The sequence below is a fragment of the Scleropages formosus genome, chromosome 22, assembly GCF_900964775.1.
Source record: "Scleropages formosus chromosome 22, fSclFor1.1, whole genome shotgun sequence".
Classification (NCBI taxonomy): Eukaryota; Metazoa; Chordata; class Actinopteri; order Osteoglossiformes; family Osteoglossidae; genus Scleropages; species Scleropages formosus.
This window is the reverse complement of record NC_041827.1, coordinates 14,776,958-14,794,573: the sequence shown is the minus strand read 5'-3', so window position 1 is coordinate 14,794,573 and position 17,616 is coordinate 14,776,958. Positions and strand designations below refer to the sequence as shown.

Here is a 17,616-nt window from a genome sequence, read left to right as displayed (position 1 = left end):
TAATTTTAAGGAGGCTGTTAAAAGAAATACAGGATGAGAAATAAAAATAGTACAGCTGCCTTTATGGCCCACATGAGATGTTTTTGCTGAAGCTTTTTTCTGTTGGCTGGAGCGTCACATTTAAAGACCGGTCATTTTTCAGCATTTACGGCTTTCTGACATGACACCAGTTGGACCGATTCGAAGAAAACCGAACAAAGCGGGACGCAGAACACGAACGGTGCCCGGCGCTGTGCGTTGCTGCTGCATTGCGTTGTAGTAAGTCCTCCCGCCAGTAGGTGGCGGTTATCTAAAAACCGCCCACGTTTATACTAAAAAAAAATAATTTGATAATTATCATTTTTATAAGCTGCACGTAGTATGTCGCTTACTTGCACAGAACATGTTTTTTGCCCTTAAATATAAAAACTTTTTTTGTTTTCCGTAACCGGGTTGTGTAATTTCGGCGCCGGCGGAAGCCCTTCACTCGCACGGTGTGACGGGCGAACGAGAAGATGGCGGCGCTTCGGGTGGCGGCGGCTGGGAGCGGGAGAGCCCTGCTGAACACTCCCAGATCGGTGCAGAGCCCCAGGGTGAGTGGGGAGGCGAGCGCGCGGCTCGCCTGCTTCGCCCCTGCACGAGCTTGGGAGCGCGGGCGAGCATGTGCGCGCGGGGCGCCTGGCGGAGTTGTGTGTGAGGGACGGCGGGTCGGAGAGGAGCGCGCGCGCGCTCCCGTGTCGCTGAGGCAAGGTCATTGAGGGATGTGTGTCCTGGCCGCTCTGCGGACTCGCTTCGCCCGCGAGTGAATCAAAGTGCACTGCAAACTGACGCGTTTTCTCTCCGTTAGTCTTTGCTGCCCAGAAAAATACAGTATTTTTAAAAAAACGGCCACCAACCGTGTCTCTATTGTATTGTTCAGTACTGTCACTCACTGTACTGTACACTCTAGCCTAGCCTTTTCACTAAGGCTGTACAGACTCTGTAACAGAGTGTACAGTACAGTATAATTATATTGTATTTTATTGTGCTCAAACACACTCGTCATTGATTCCCAGTCAACAACAGCGGGTGTAAAGATTGAAAGCCGAAATGCTCTGCTCCTCTGACTTAACCACAATGGTGATGTTACTAAATGGGGCAGTAGTAGGTGGCGTAGTGGTTAAGGATGTCACTTTAACATCAGATTACGTGAGAGAAAATCCCTTTTACGCTTTATTAAGGGTATTCACTTTGAACTGATGCGTATAAAATGTACTCTTCAATAAATTGTCAGCAGCTTTGTATACTAACTTCGCACGGTAGGTCGCTATGGAGAAAGTCATGAAACAAATGAATAATTATTGATGAATGATTACAGAGATACCCTTTTTGTAGACTAATATGCATGAAGTTTGTCGCTGTCCTTCGGTGTCCCCGGCTGTGACCCTGCTGGGACAGCGGTACTTCAGTGTCCTTGGCTTTGCCGAAGCCACGATTAGGCCGCTGTTCTTCTCATCCCTGTTGACAGTGTCACTGAAAAATGGAAGACGAGATGATGCCGTTGGGGTATGGCAAATAATTTAAGGTCTGATTGGGAATTTAAAATTCCTGTAGGCCTGACTCCTCCGTGTAATGAGGGATCGTCTCCAAAAGGGGCCGTTTCAGAAGGTCTGCACGTAAATAAAATAAGTCATAGTGACGAGGCGGATTAGCGGAAGATACCAACGCCAGCCTGTACATTTACAGTGATATGGTCACCTTTAATAGTGACTTGTGTTATGTACATTATGGATTTAAACACGAAAAGAAGCCAAGGTGCCTTCACTGTGTTCGCGTGCATGGAAATGATGGTGGGTGTAAATAGGTGCTGGTTTTCTCATTGTCTCCAGTGAGACAGAAGGGAGTGTGTGTAGTAATAATCAGCCTCTTTCATCAAAATCTATGATCATCCCATATGCCCATTAGCCAAATACCATCATAAGAGGACATTAGTGAGAATTACTGCAGTTATCTTTCTTCCTTCTTTTTCCTCTTATAAGTTTTATCTCTAGGAACGGTAATTGTTCAAAAGTCCTAGGCTGGACCCTTCACGTGAGTTAAATTACCAGTCTTTAGATGACAAAGCTAATGTCTTCACTGTTATGCTCTTTGATGCCACATTTTAAATGAAGTATCTCACAAATACTGGCAGAATTGTAATGGATTTAGTGGTACAGGGAATAGTACAGATGCTCCTGGACTTACGATGGCTCGAATTACGATTTTTCGACTTTACGATGGTGAGCTGGCGATAGACATTTGGTAGAAACCGTACTTTGAATTTTGATTTTTTTTTTTTTCCCTCCCCGAGCAAGCGATGTGCAGTGAGATACTCTCTTGCAATGCTGGACAGCGGCAGCGATCTGCATCTCCCAGTCTGCCAAGCGGTCTCTATACAGATACCCCCCTGTATTTACGTTGTGTTTTGTGCATCTTTAATGTCACAGAAACGCCATCTGTGTTTCCTGCTACTGGTGGGAAGAAGAAAAGGAAGGCAGTTACTCTTGAGGAGAAACTCAAGATAACTGTCCAGCATGAAGGCGGCAAGCCCGTAATGGCCATCGCACCTATGCTAGGCTATGATGTTCAGTAGATTAGGTGTATTAAATGAATTTTCGACTTACAATATTTTCGACTTATGGTGGGTTTCGCGCAACATAACCCTGTCGTAAGTCGGGGACCACCTGTACGGTGCTGAGTTATTTTAATGAAGTGTGGTCTGGAGGGTTGTTATTGAGTATTTTATTATGCATGTCTCTATGGTCAACACTGGAAAGGTATGAAAGTAAATGCAATTTAATGTTTTGAAAGAAGCTAATTCAGTTGAATGGATAACATGTTTAGTGCTTTCTTGTATCTGCGGCAGTTTCCACTGCAAACTTCAGCACTGTTCGTTCTTTGTTCTCTCTCAGGCCAATATGTCATTTGCAAGCCTCTCCCGGGGAAAAAAGGTGGCACTGTCTACACTGGGTGTGCTGGCGGCTGGGGGAGCAGGGCTGGCTCTGGCTCTCCACCAGTCGGTGAAGGCCTCTGACCTGGAGCTGCACCCACCTTCCTATCCCTGGAGCCACAATGGCCTGCTGTCGTCTCTCGATCATACAAGGTATCCCCCATCGAGTATCAGACAGCATGACCAGACAACATGGCCTCTTCAACTCCAGGGTTACCTGCTTTCTCTATCAGATTCTACTCCCAATTCAGCTCTCTGTGTGACCTTTCCACAGGGTCATTTTGATTTTTGAAATCTTTTATCACAAAAATCTTACATCCTGCTCTTGAATCAGTTGTCATTTTTTGGGTGTATTTTTGTAACTACCTCTGAGTATTTCTCAAGATAGTTTTATTATCGTAATTTTATTTTGCCACGGTGAATGACTTAGTTCATTGCACCACAGTAAATACCAATAGTGTGCAATATGCTAATTATTGGAACTGACATTGCATTTTGATTTGATTTGCAGCATCCGTCGTGGGTACCAAGTGTACAAGCAGGTGTGTTCTGCCTGCCACAGTATGGAGTACCTTGCCTTCCGTAACTTGGTAGGCGTGTCGCACACAGAGGCTGAGGTCAAAGCTTTGGCTGAAGAGGTAATCCTGCAACTTTTAACACCGTAATTGTTAATAGACTTAAAAGTCTTTAAGTACAGACTAGTGGATCACAGGTTTTATACTTTTTGGATCTCTACAAAAGCAAAATGAAGAACAGCAACATTGTTATTAAATGTCTTTAAAGATGATGTGTGCTCATACAATGTGAGTTGTCGCCCATGTTAAACCAGTACACTAGATCAGATGTAGGCATGGACAGCATGGTGGTTAAGAACACAGACTTGTAATCACATTGAGTATGTCCAGTTTAAAAAATAAAGCTGCTTAAATAGATATTGTGAAGCATTTTGAGTAGAAGTGTCAACAAAAGTGATGAACGTTGTTCAGCTTTCTGTCACTTTCCATAGTTCAAGGAAGCCACAACATATGTATTAACGAAGGACATCAGAATTCACACATTACCAGTTACTATAACTTGTTGCCCTATGTAAAACAACTAAGTGTTTAAGAGTGCGTAATGTATTGTGAAACCATTATACATGTGTCTAAAGCCAGTGGTGTGTTCTCAGATTGAGGTGGTGGATGGCCCCGATGAGAAGGGAGAAATGTTTACCCGTCCAGGAAAGCTCTCTGATTACTTCCCCAAGCCGTACCCCAACCCAGAGGCTGCCCGTGCAGCTAACAATGGAGCCTTACCCCCCGACCTTAGCTATATCGTGAATGCCAGGTAATGTACACACATCTGCTATATACTTATTAAATGTAGCGCACTAAAGCTTGTCGTTTCTTCAAATGATATGTGCAGCTGATCATACTGAATTCTGTCTGTTTCTCCAATGCCATTTTGCCTTTGTCCCCCATGAAGGCATGGCGGAGAGGACTATGTGTTCTCTCTGCTGACGGGCTACTGTGAACCACCCGTAGGAGTTACAATAAGGGAAGGGCTCTACTACAACCCCTATTTCCCTGGCCAAGCTATCGGCATGGCTCCCCCCATCTACAACGAGATTCTCGAGTATGAAGATGGTAAGTATATCCCATCATCCTGCAGTGTTTATGTCATTGCCTCATTTTTATGGGAGGTGCAGCTCAAGAGTACAATGTTGGTAAATAGCTGTAAAATTCATTGTTGTGTCGTGTAGCCATTACATAACTAAACAGGGTTTTTTGGTGTGCGCCCTGGTCCTCCACAGGAACTCCAGCCACCATGAGCCAAGTGGCCAAGGACGTCTGTACCTTTCTGCGTTGGGCAGCGGAGCCGGAACATGACCAGCGTAAACGCATGGGTCTGAAAGTAAGGCTGCACAAATTCCTCCTTCCTGAAAAGTCCCCAGACTTGGTCCTGTACAAGCAAATTTGATATACAAGAATTTTTTTCCCCTCCCCTTCTCCTCCTTGGAAAAAAGTGGAGTTGTCAGATGTATAAATATTCTTAGCATTTATTGCTTATTTCTGGCTGTCTAAATTTGTATTTAGGTATGGTATTACCTTGCAGACTTGTTTAAACTATTGTCGGCTTCATAATAACTATGCAAGTTTTTGAAACTTACTTTTTTCTGTTCCCTGTTTTCCTCTTAGCTGCTTCTGGGCTCCGCAATCCTGTTGCCTCTAGTGTACTACATGAAAAGACACAGGTGGACAGTCCTGAAGAGCCGGAAGATTGCCTACAGACCACCCAAGTGAAACAACAGACCAGCAACCATACGCCTCATTCCTGTCACCGGTTTCACTTCTGATCATTCATGATCAGTGTTTGTAAAATACATATGTACCAAATATGGCTGTCCACATAATTTGATAACTGTTTTTGCTTTTCAAAAAGCTTCCTGTTCCACTGATGGAAAGAAGCTGATAGGTGAACTTTTGCTCCATGTTTTACTGTAAAAACAAAAATAATAAATTATCAAAGAAGGGAAAACATTGTTCCTTGGTGGTCTTGATTCCATTAGGGGAAGAAGTCAGTTTTGAACTTAAACTGTCATTTAACAGGTTCTATACACTTATGTAAATACCTGTCATACATTGGTATGCCTAATAAAAATATTATTCAGTGCTGCTGAACATACTGTTTCTTTGTGTGGAATTTACTTACATTTAGTAGTAAAATCAAAAGCAGTGATAACTGCTTGACTGAAACTGGGTACTGAATAATATTTGTTTGTAAATGAAATTTTGTATTAATAGCGAAGTGCCAGAAGTTTTTCTGGAACTATGATTTTTTTTCCTCACAAATTATTCTGCTGATTGGCTTTGTTTTGCGACAATATTTTTAAAAGTTTTCACAACATAAACAATGAGAAAACTTAATGGTTACACAAAAAATTGTAGCCATACTGTATGTTGTGGCAAAAATAGAACTGTAGCCATGTAATCGTCTATGAGTTCAAAGGGGAAAACAACTCCTGGATGAATTCAATATTTCTTCAGGTACTCGGGGAAATCGTATCAATGGGATATTCATATGGCGAACACAGTATGTGAGACCAGTGTCCTTGAGCAATACTGCCACGCGCACAACAATGGAAAAAAGCTGTTAAAAGACGCCGCACGACCCCAATGCTCCAGACATGGGTCCGTGGTCCTCTGCTGTGGGGAAGATCTGTTTCTCACCCAGTCTTCACATAAATAACAGAGCGATCAGGGCCTTGTTCCAAATGGATATTGTTACAGTGTCATGTGTGATCCCCTATTGGAATAGATTTACATTTGCATTAATTCATTTAGCAGACGCTTTTCTCCAAAGCGACGCACATCTCAGCAAAAATACAATTTGTGCATCACTAGAAATAGACATATCTGCAGACATCTGACTGAAGTAAATCTAGTTTGTTACTTTCCACTTGATGCACCGATGTTCATCGCTCGAGTAGCTGCATAAAATGCAGGATAGATGAATCCTGATAAACGTCCTACAATTTTTTTAAATTTATTTTTTTATAAGGTACACAAACATTCACATACAATGCTGGAGTAGCCGGCTGTGTAAAGGTTTATCTGGGGATGGTCATGAAGTTAGGGTGCATGAACATTTAGACCATACGTGAGCTGGAGAGATCTTGGGCGAAGTGAATCCAAAAACGGCGAGTTTTCAGACCCTTCTTGAAGGTAGACGGAGTTTCTGCAGTTCTCAGTGAGAGGGTAAGGTCATTCCGCCACAACGGAGCCAGAACCGAAAACCTCCGTGCTTTACTTTTCGTACGGGGGCCACCAAGCGAGCAGAAGTAGACGAGCGAAGGGGTCTGGTTGGGGTGTAGCGGCTGACCAAGATTTATCGATAATATCCCTGTAAAGGACTTTACCTTTAAAACTGCTTTTGACCAATAAAGTGAGAAGTCTCCTATAAATTAATTTGTAAATTTTACTAAAGTGAATGCTTTATCCAAAGACTAAAAAGAAGGCATTGGCACCAGATGCTCATTCTGTGAAGGTCCCTGAGAAAAACCTCTTGATCAATTGTTATTCTGTAGGAACACGCAGAAATTCTGATCAAACCTTCTTATGCAGCATGAACCTCGTTTTCATTCCATTTGATTTCTCCTCTCCTTTCCAACATATTACTTGATTTCTCGAAAATGAGAGAGACGACAAGGTAAAGCATAATTTACCTTATTTTCCTATTAACCAAGTATTACACACAAGTCAAGTGTAAAATGTAGTTATCAAAGCCCTTCTTTCCCACATTTTAAAAATATTACAAAAAAACACTATTCCAATTTCTAAACCCCAAAGCTGCCAGAACTGTGCTGCTGTTGCAGTTTCACCCGTGATGAACAAGTTAGTTTTTTTTTTCTTTCTCGGACTTAAGTTAAATTCCCGCTGTGCGGTAATTACACGCTACTCATCATGGCCCAAAAACTTCTGAAGTTCACTTATAACTTCAAGCTCAGTCTCAAAAACGCAAACATTGTGAAACTTGTTGTAGAAGGACGATGTGCACTAACCGCTGGACTACGGTTTAAACAGCTCATCGGCCTGGATGCTGCCGCTGCCGCTCCCGCCTCCGACTCCGCCTCCGCCTCCGCCTCCGACCTCGCTGTCAGCTGCGCCCGGCCGCGGTCCTCCGGGACGCCGTGAGTTACGCGAAACCGGAAGAACGGGCCAGGTGTAGTTCAACGCGGTGAAATGTGATTGGCTATCGGCTACAGGAAGTGTGGCATAGGCAACACTAGTCTTTCAAGTCTTGCTTCCTGTCTGAATGAGAGCGCAACAAAAATGGAGGCTTTGAATAAACTGAAGCAGTTTGACGCCTATCCGAAAACCCTGGAGGACTTTAGGATCAAGACGTGCGGCGGAGCCACGGGTAAGAACGACCGCGTGTACCGTTTTCACGTGGCGCCGCGGAGAGACCCGGGCGAGCGCGCAGAGGTAGTACTCTGTGTGAGTGTCAGACTCAGTGTGCCGGGTCGGTGTTCGAACGAGACGGTGGCTGTGTGCGCGCGCGCGCACATGATAATTATTACTGCTGGTAACAGCCCTCTGTCTGCGTTTATTGACCAGGAAGCCTGTCCGCATGATCGATACGATTGTCTTCTTTGTGCCTTACAGTGACCATAATCAGCGGGCTGATCATGCTCGTTCTGTTCTTCTCGGAGCTGCAGTATTACCTCACCAAAGAGGTGGGTCGCGGAGCTCAGAGTCTCTCTGTCTTAACTTCACACAATGAGTGATAGTCCTGACATGTTTCTGCTGCTGATCACTGTTAAAACTGTTCGTGTGTCTATTTACCGTAACTTAGGCGTGTGATCATGTGTATAATCCCACGGTACAGCTCCAATCAATCAATGCCCCTGATCAATACTTACCTTCAAGGATAAGTTAAACTGATACAGTAAGAATACCCTGCTGTATAAGTAGGTAAATCATTCATTGCAAATTAATTGTAAGCTTTCTGAAGGCTAATATAAAATTGATAATCTCATTTGTTGTTATGTAGAAATTTGGAAAAACTGCATGTAAAATACACCTGTGCCTAAAAATGCTGCCTAACAGAATAATAATCTGCGTTCTTTTCTTTAACAGGTTCATCCGGAATTGTTTGTGGACACTTCCCGTGGTGATAAATTGAAAATTAACATTGATGTTATATTCCCACACATGCCATGTGCTTGTAAGTGGAATGGAACAATAGACACTAGCATAATGAAGAAAAACTGGAATTTTTTTTTTACTTTATTTCAAAAATGTCTCAGTATATGTACACTCATCCATCAGATCATGGGGTTAATTTGTTCGAAAATGCAACTGTACTGAATTATAAAACCATTGTTTTGAAAAGGAATATATTTTTTCATAAATCGTTGCAGTTGTTGTTGTACGGGGACCCCATTATGAGGGTTTACTGTACAACCAATCCATTAAATACTTTAATATATTTTATTCATTGCCATCTAGTACCATTCAGCAACCATATGTTCAGGGTTAATTTCACTTAGACATTTTTTAAATAAAGTGAAATCACTCACACACACCGTCCAAACCGCTTGTCCCACATGGGGTCGCGGGGAGCCGGAGCCTAACCCGTAGGGCCGGAGGGGAAGGGGACACACCCAGGACGGGACGCCAGTCCGTCACAAGGCACCCCAGACCCACCGGAGAGCAGGACGAGGTCCAACCCACTGCGCCACCGCACCCCCCAAGTGAAATTACTAAACATTTTTTTCATCTTGATAATTGTAAAAGTGTAAGGAAATTCAGTGATTTTAATTTTCTTGAATCAGTCCTTTAACTGTTAAAGGACTATGTGGACAATCATGTATTAACTGATTAAAGTTTCCCAGCAAAAGGTTAATAACAGTAATATCTTCAATAACAGACATGCCTTGATTATTAAAGTGCAAAACAAAGCTGCTATTTTCAAGTCTCTTAACCATTATTTGTCAACCTGCAAAATAGAAAAACCACTGCAAGCCCTCAGTTGTTCCACTTGATGCAGTTCATTTTTTGCATCTAATATGTTCTGTTCCTTGTCAGATCTGAGCATAGATGCCATGGACGTCGCTGGTGAGCAGCAGCTGGATGTTGAGCACAACCTATTCAAGCAGAGGCTAGACAAGGACAGCAAACCAGTTACCTCCGAACCAGAGAAACACGGTGATTTGGGGATTTTCTGATGCTTGTATTCCCAGATACTGTCAGGTTGAACTTTTATGGTTCAGGAGGGGCAGTTGCATCAAGAGATGCATATATTTGTTTGTCTTTATTACATTTTATTGAAATGATTTTAAATAGTAGTACAACACACTGGTTTTTGGATTGCCAGTGTTTGATGTTTGGTTGTTGACTTTATGTGTGAGGGAGGGAAAGAGCAATAATAAACTATACTGCTACCAAAGATAAAAAGTTCCATATTGACTCTTGCATATTTATTGTTTTCCAGAACTGGGAAAGGGGGAAGGAGAATTATTTGATGCAAGCAAGTTGGACCCTGACCGTTGTGAGAGTTGTTATGGAGCTGAAACAGAAGATCTTAAGTGAGTTTCTTTCTGCAGGTAGAGAGAAAAAAAAAAAAAAAAAAAAAAAAAAAAAACCTGTTGACATCCTTATGACTTTATCATTTGCATAGACATCTGTTAATTTTGACTTACAGGGCCAAAAAATGTACGTTCTTAAAACACTCATATTCCTTTACAAGCCGGATGACCTTATCCTTAACAACATCTGAAAGAAAAAAGGGGGAAAAAAATTGTGTACCAAACTGATTTTTGAGCTTTACCTATACACACGTGTTTTTCTTCAGCAGAAATGTTGGGATTTATTTGTCTTTTTTGCCAAGTTGCACTGATGAAGTATTAGCCTGGTAGTGTAGTGCTTTGCTTGCGAATGCAGCAACAAATTCGTGTTTGCTGTAGGTGTTGTAACACGTGTGATGATGTACGGGAGGCATACCGACGGAGGGGCTGGGCGTTCAAAAACCCAGACACTATCGACCAGTGCAAGAGAGAGGGTTTCAGCCAAAAGATGCAGGAGCAGAAGAATGAGGGCTGCCAGGTGTATGGCTTTCTGGAAGTCAACAAGGTACTCTTCACATACAGTTGACAAATAAGCCATTTTAAGATTAGTTATTAAATGAATAATATTTGTCTAATTACTCTGTCTCGCCAGGTGGCAGGAAATTTTCACTTTGCCCCTGGCAAGAGTTTCCAGCAGTCTCACGTTCACGGTAAGTCCTGTTTATTACAACACAGGGCACAAGACAGTGAGAGGAGCCTTTGCTTTTCTGGTCAAAAGAGAAGAAAAATCAAAGGTTTCCTGTAGCAATGCAGTATGAAATATTAGACATATCAACAAAGTTCTGAACTTTCCACCACTATGGTTAAATCATTTCTTGGCCAGTTCTAAGTTATTGTTGGATGAAGAGAAGATTAAAGTGACAGAAAAACAGACAATCCAACTGTCTGTAATTGTCCCCTTACTAAGTTTTGAAGGTTAAATGCTTCTGTGGATTGGATACAGCTGTTAGCTCACTGCCACTTGGCTCATCTAATGGATTCTCTACCAGATGGTGAAAGATGAGTAATGCCATTGAAGTGTATTTTAGACCAGATGAGGATGCAGGCTCTTGATGAGTAATGGCAACATTTATACATCCAAAGGTGGTTCCTTGTCTTTCAATATGTACCACTGAGATGCCAGGAATTTTTAATGTACCCCTTAAAACTGATGAATATCTAGATTTTTTTAGAGTGAGAAACTGTTAGTATTAGGGTTAAACTTTTTTAGAAGCAGAAACAGCAGATTATGTGAACTCCTATCCAGTTTTCATGTTAGGAGTTAGGCTGTAAGCTTTGTTCATGGAAACAGAGCCTTTTAATAATTATTTCATCATATGCATTCAAGTGAGCAGCTCTGATTTTGTTTCACATATGGAATCTCAAATACAAATCTTTATTAGTATGCATTAATTGGTGTGCATGTTGACAATATGAATTTAAATGACAAGGCATGTTTACTGCTAATGCTGTAGTATTGCCTGTAAAAAGGCTTGTATTCAAAGAATTTTGTAGACTGATGTACAATACTGACATTCCATCAATGTTATAAAACACACTACCTCAAGGGGTATATTATTAAAGTTCTACTTACTATTTAGTCATTCAGCTGCTTCTTTCTTCTACCCAAAGCTTGTTCCTTTGCTAAAATTCTTTGATACAATAGCAGGGACCTTTCCTCTTTAGCTACTTTGCTGCCTGAATTTAATTTCACTTCAATGCGCCAATCACATGCATCTTAACTGGATTTTTCCCTTTTATTACTGTAAATCTGCAAAAATCAGGCTTTAATTGTGGATCTCGAGTACCTATTAAGTAACAAGGTATAAGCTGCCCAGCAGGATGACCTGTAGATTTAATACGTTCCCATTTCATCTCAAAATTTGTTTACAGGGACTGTATTCTATTTAACTATAAATGGTTATTGCAAAAGACTGGCTTAACCAGTTTTCTTAACCAAACTGGCCTTCAAGTTTAATTTTATGGCACCCTTCTAATTAAGAGTGATAGGGCTAAAACACTGAACCCAACTGTTTCTCAAGACACTGACTGGTCCACAGAAAAAAGCTGGTCCCCACTGTACTTCAAGACAGTACGTGCAGTCCTGGCTTTAGTGAGAATGCACATGCGATGCACTTGCTCGCCATGCGATGCTCACACTATAACCAGGAGCAGTTTGCTGCCCTTTAGGCCGGCAGGCTTTTCTGTGTACTCCTCACATGAATCGTACAGTGACTTGTTCTCCCCCTTTCTTTCTGCAGTGCACGCTGTGGAAAGTAAGTTACTCTTTTTTAAATCAAAACCTGCAAGTGCCCCTGCAAACTATTTATTCATTAAGTACACAGTAAAGTCATTTCACTTGAAAAAACAAAGGTTGTCTGCATTTACCCTGTTACTTAACTGTGAGCGAAACAAATGTTTCCTACTCTGCTTATCTGCATAAAATTTTCTTCTAACTAGATCAGTTTAATCACACACAGACCAAATCTCTTCAAACCAAATCAATTTCTGCATCAGTTTAAAATCTTAACATAATCCAGATTGCCAGAACCATTCAACCAACAGACTTATTTTCACTTTGCTTTTTTGCAGTTCATGATCTACAAAGTTTTGGACTGGATAATGTAAGTATACACTAACCCTTTTTGTGGTACAGACTGGTCACTGTTCTCCAGTTTCCTAGCAGATTAAACATTCCTCCTGTCCTTGCTCTTTTGCCAGATTAACATGACTCACAACATAAAACACCTCTCATTTGGAAAGGACTACCCGGGCATTGTCAATCCCTTGGATGGAACAAACGTTGCAGCCCCGCAAGGTTTGGATTAGTCTTTCTCAGCCACTTTATTTGATGTGCAGTCAGAATTAAATTCTGCAGCCAAATGTGGACAGCATTCAAAGGAAGACTACAGTTTTTCCTCTGAATGTCAAATGAGGCTTCAAAATACACTGTATAGTCACATTTAAACTCTTGGAAGCATAACAACACTTTGTTGTAGTGCTTTACCTGGAGTTGTTGCCTAGGGCCAAAAGTATTGCTTGACAGTATTCTCCTTACATAAATCGCATTGTTTATTACAAGTAGTTCCACATCATTTACATTGTGTAATGGGAAAGGATTTATGATGCTCAGACAGTCTTAGGTGAAAGTGCAAAAAAAAAAAAAAAAAAAAACTTCAGCAGCGGATGCCCATTCCAATGGCCATGAAGGTGCCAAACGTGCCTCCACTCTGCATCATGGTCTTTCCCACTCCTCCCATGAGCTCTCTGCCTCTCATCCCGACCCTGGGGGAATACAGTCCGTACTGTAGTACGTGCCCATTAGTGTGCAAAACAATGTCAAAGAACAGCAGTTTATCTACCAGAAAACTGCCAGATCTTTAAAAAAAAAAAAAAAAAAATTTTATGCACCTGCAATAAATGTATGATGATTACACATATAGTGAATAAAACAGATGTGGTGCAACCAACAGCTTTCAATTTAGGTTTCAGCTTAATTCAGCTAACAGTTTAATACTGTTGGTTCTTCAGTCTGAGTGGCTTTAATACATGAGCGAGCAGCCTGGAAGGTCCAGGCACTGGCAAAGCAAACATGGGATTTCCCAAAAAGACAGGCAGGGAGAGGTGTAAAACCCAAGGGTAGCAGTGGGATACCTGAGACAGGAAAAGGTTCCGAACATGGCCCCAGCCGCCATGCCCACGGCGAAGCCCATCATGAAGCCCATCTTGACCCTGTCAAAGCAGTTGGGCTGCGTCTGTCCGTACGGTCCCACAGCCACGGGCATCTATGCAGAGTTGGGGGGAACAGCAGCGCACAGACTCACCCATCATTCCCCACAACTGTCTGCTATGCGTGAAAAGAGAGCAGCGGCGGGTGGCATAATAATGCTTAAGTAAGTGGCACCTCGTGGACTCAAAACAGATGACGGGTTCGAATCTTGCTGTAATAGTACCCTTGCAAGTACTCTTACCCTCCCTAACATGTACTCGGCTGCAAACAACTGTAAGTCGCTTTGGAGACAAGATTCAGATGAATTAAATTTGTAAGTGAGCAACGACACGGTTGGGCTGCAGAGCCGCGCTCACTCACTGACGCCAATCGATGTCGCCATGGCATGATTGGTTCTAGTATTTGCAAAAACAACAGCGCCCCTCAGTCTACTTCTAAAGCGCTCCTTTATGCACCTGCCTGGTGTGAAAAACGACTTCGAACCGCACATTCGCGTCCTATTAGTATTTCTCTAACACATCTGAATGTTGCAGTAAATCACTTCTGCCCGTTTTGTCACGTTTTTCCGCGGCTAACTGGCTAGCTAAGCAACTAGCTAGTGGCTAGCACCGCGCTATGGCCTCGGAACGCGGACCCTGCGGAGCACACGGCTCTCCTTTCGGTCATTTTCCAGAATTTTCTTGTCTTACCTTTTCAGTCTTTGGGCTCTTAAATATTTACGTTCTGTTCTCGGTAGCAAAGCAAGACAAGGGTCACTAGTGTCTCTTCAGAAAGTCAGCTAACTTGACTCCATTACGTGACAGGAAGTACTTGGTGGAGAAACCCGGACCACGTGACTCTGTCAGAGGCGCTGAAATGCATTGTCGAAAATGTATGGCGCCCCCGGCGGTGAAAAGGGGAAGTGCGAAACGTAGAGCCTCAGTCCACTGTCTGCCTTTACAGTGTTAGTGTTACAGTACTGTACTGTCAGATGTAACCCTGTGCATTACGGTTCTTTTTTAGCGTCCATGATGTACCAGTACTTTGTGAAGATAGTGCCGACTATCTACGTGAAAGGAGACGGAGAGGTTAGTTTATGCAGCTTTGCACGTGCATGCTTAAGAATTTCTAGCGCTGGAGATCCAGATTCCTTCATATGTTTGAACCGCAAGTACATCTGTTAAATATACTGGTACATTATTTCATACTCGGAGTAAACGTGTTTGAATGTGCGCTGCGTTTGTGCCCAGTCCTCCAGAATAGACTTAAGTTAGCTGCTCTGAGCATTTAAATAAAGTCACACAGTTGTGTCAAAGCATTATTTACATTTGACAGGTGGTGAAAACAAACCAGTTCTCAGTGACGCGACATGAGAAAGTGGCCAACGGACTAATCGGAGACCAGGGGTTGCCTGGGGTCTTTGTGCTCTACGAACTCTCCCCGATGATGGTCAAGTTCACGGAGAAACAGCGGTATGACTCTGAAAAAGATTCGTTATTTAAACTCAGCTACAGGATCTCACACACACACACACACACACACACACATCTTCAGAACCGCTTGTCCCATACGGGGTCACGGGGAACCGGAGCCTAACCCGGCAACTCAGGGCGTAAGGCTGGAGGGGGAGGGGACACACCCAGGACGGGACGCCAGTCCGTCACAAGGCACCCCAAGCGGGACTCGAACCCCAGACCCACCGGAGAGCAGGACTGTGGTCCAACCCACTGCGCCACCGCACCCCAGCTACAGGATCTTTTCAAGGAATCTTTTCCTGCACGTCCACTCACCTCTTTAAACATTTGTCATACAGTCCATAGCGGAGTGTCGATCCCCTCCGCAAAAATGCGATAATCATAGTATCTCTTCTTCCCAGGTCATTTACTCACTTCCTGACTGGAGTGTGTGCTATCATCGGAGGAGTGTTCACAGGTGTGTACAGTACAACTTTTGGGTCTCTATTCACCTCTGCTTTGTCTTTCTTTGTCTGTCTTTCTTCTTTTCTGCTGTTTCTGCTCTACTCTATTAAATCAATATAGTGTTACTATACAATCTAGTACTAATTTAATACTTTTTCCACACATCTAACACACAGAGTCCTGACACAAAGCTTTCACCTGACTGAGTAAATATATTTTAGGAGGACATTAATCTGTTTCACTGGATTTTTTTTTTTTCTAACACGGTGCTGATATTGAAATGCCTATGCTCTGAATTACATTTCTTTATATGTATGCTTTGTAAATATATCTGATGAAATGTCCACCCTATCTCTCTCTCTCTCTCTCTCTCTCCAGTGGCTGGGCTCATTGACTCTTTGATATATCACTCTGCACGGGCCATCCAGAAGAAGATAGAGTTGGGGAAAGCATCTTAGTTGGAAGATCGAGGAGTTTTCATGACTGCTGTAAACAAAATGGTTATTTAGTCTCTGTAAGATCCACCTCAGAAGGACGAAGCCACACAGATTTCCACAATCCCTTTTATGCCGACAGAAAACAAAATAAACATTAATGACGCCTTGCACAAATTCAGAAGACACAGGCTCCCCTGTATCCCACAATGCGTTTCATTTTCTCCTCCTAATACAAACCTGGAATTGCTGGGACTAGACAGGACATTGGTCTTCATTTTGCTCCGTTTCTCAGTCTTTGGAAGAGGCTCGTGGTCCCAGGTGTCCTACATATTAACATGCCATTGAGTCTTTAAGACAGCAGATTTAGTGTCTTTAAAACTCAACTTTGTAATCTTTATGTTTTTTGGAACTCATTTGTTTTAGAAACTTTTCTTTGGTGCCATTTTTTTCTTTCCCTTAATTAGAGGAGCAAATGTGTTTCCTTTTAGATTTGGTACTTCGTACCTTGGAATTTTATTTGGTCTGTATCACAGCACAGAGCAGCCTGGTGGTGATTCTGTAGTCTAGCCTCTCGAACCTGGAGCACTTGGCTTATGGTGTTCTCTGTGCACTTGTGAGTTTGGCCACATCCCTGGGGCAAACAGCTGCTATTGTTGTCAACTGGCATTTTTTTTTTATTTAACTGCCCTTATTTGTGGGGGTTTTTTTTTTTTTTTTATTACTGTTATCATTGTTATTATTCCTCCTGTGTGGTTCCTCCCACGGTGGCTGTCTGGGAAGAGGAGGTGTGACTTCTGGGCCGCAGTTGCAGAAACTCGCTCGCCATTCAGAGTTCAGCACCTGTGTTACAAAACTCAGGAGAGGGGATGGGGTCGAGTAGCAGGAGTCCTAACGCCACGACTGCTGTGGAGGCGTGTTGAAACGGAGAGTGGTAATTGCTAAAGTTCGGTATTACTGTGTGGGGCAGTGTGATGTGTTGTGGCCACTGCACCTTATTGACCTAATTAATACTGGGTCTGAGGTTTTTTTTTGTGTGTGTGTGTGTGTGTGTGTGTGTGTGTGTGTGAGAGAATGTGTGTTGTCTGATGCATACAGCCCATTTCAGGGCTTGGGGTGTGGGAGAGATATATTTATATTTTAAATGTCCGGACTGTTTGTAAAATAAAGTAAATGTTAAACACCTTTGTTTACTTGTCTCATTTACACGAACCACTGTTTTTAACTTTGTCTAATATTTTTTTTTTTTTTTTTTTACTGAAAGCAATGTCTGGGATCGAGAAAAGGCGTTAGGTTCACATGTTGTTTCGCTGACAGAGTGGAATTTACTTCACATTTCTGCCAGGATCTATTTAGTGCTGATTTTGAGGGAGATGACATTTAAATTTGACTTTTTAATGCTGAGTAACTGGTTGACCGACATTGTTTTCCCAAGGAGGTTGTGTGTGTCTGGGGGAATTTCAGGTTGACTAAAATACACTCTTAGCTGACTTGACTGTGTTGTACTGATGGTTGTGGAG

At 42.5% G+C, this 17,616-nt stretch overlaps 3 protein-coding genes across 4 annotated transcripts; 2 read left to right on the top strand and 1 right to left on the bottom strand.

Moving 5' to 3' along the window:
* The first annotated feature begins 482 nt into the window (after window positions 1-482).
* Window positions 483-5,597, top strand: cyc1 (cytochrome c-1). Its single transcript, XM_029247846.1, has 7 exons — window positions 483-572; window positions 2,910-3,100; window positions 3,459-3,585; window positions 4,116-4,273; window positions 4,412-4,572; window positions 4,740-4,840; window positions 5,125-5,597. The coding sequence occupies exons 1-7, from the start codon at window positions 495-497 to the stop codon at window positions 5,227-5,229; spliced, it is 921 nt and encodes a 306-aa protein (XP_029103679.1). The 5' UTR covers window positions 483-494; the 3' UTR covers window positions 5,230-5,597.
* A 2,141-nt stretch (window positions 5,598-7,738) lies between these two features.
* On the top strand, window positions 7,739-17,274 carry ergic3 (ERGIC and golgi 3). Of its 2 annotated transcripts, XM_018742348.2 has the most exons (14): window positions 7,739-7,846; window positions 8,092-8,162; window positions 8,566-8,653; window positions 9,517-9,636; window positions 9,923-10,016; window positions 10,395-10,560; window positions 10,648-10,705; window positions 12,296-12,310; window positions 12,627-12,658; window positions 12,756-12,852; window positions 14,767-14,831; window positions 15,079-15,215; window positions 15,620-15,675; window positions 16,041-17,274. In XM_018742348.2, exons 1-14 carry the CDS (start codon window positions 7,759-7,761, stop codon window positions 16,118-16,120), a joined length of 1,167 nt encoding a protein of 388 aa, XP_018597864.2. In that variant the 5' UTR covers window positions 7,739-7,758; the 3' UTR covers window positions 16,121-17,274. The 2 variants fall into 2 exon arrangements, with proteins under 2 accessions (XP_018597864.2, XP_018597865.2); XM_018742349.2 differs by lacking the exon at window positions 12,296-12,310.
* romo1 (reactive oxygen species modulator 1) lies at window positions 12,860-14,655 on the bottom strand. Its single transcript, XM_018742350.2, has 3 exons — window positions 14,454-14,655; window positions 13,689-13,819; window positions 12,860-13,319 (listed from the first exon to the last, which is right to left on the bottom strand). The coding sequence occupies exons 2-3, from the start codon at window positions 13,817-13,819 to the stop codon at window positions 13,211-13,213; spliced, it is 240 nt and encodes a 79-aa protein (XP_018597866.1). The 5' UTR covers window positions 14,454-14,655; the 3' UTR covers window positions 12,860-13,210.
* Window positions 17,275-17,616: the final 342 nt, after the last annotated feature.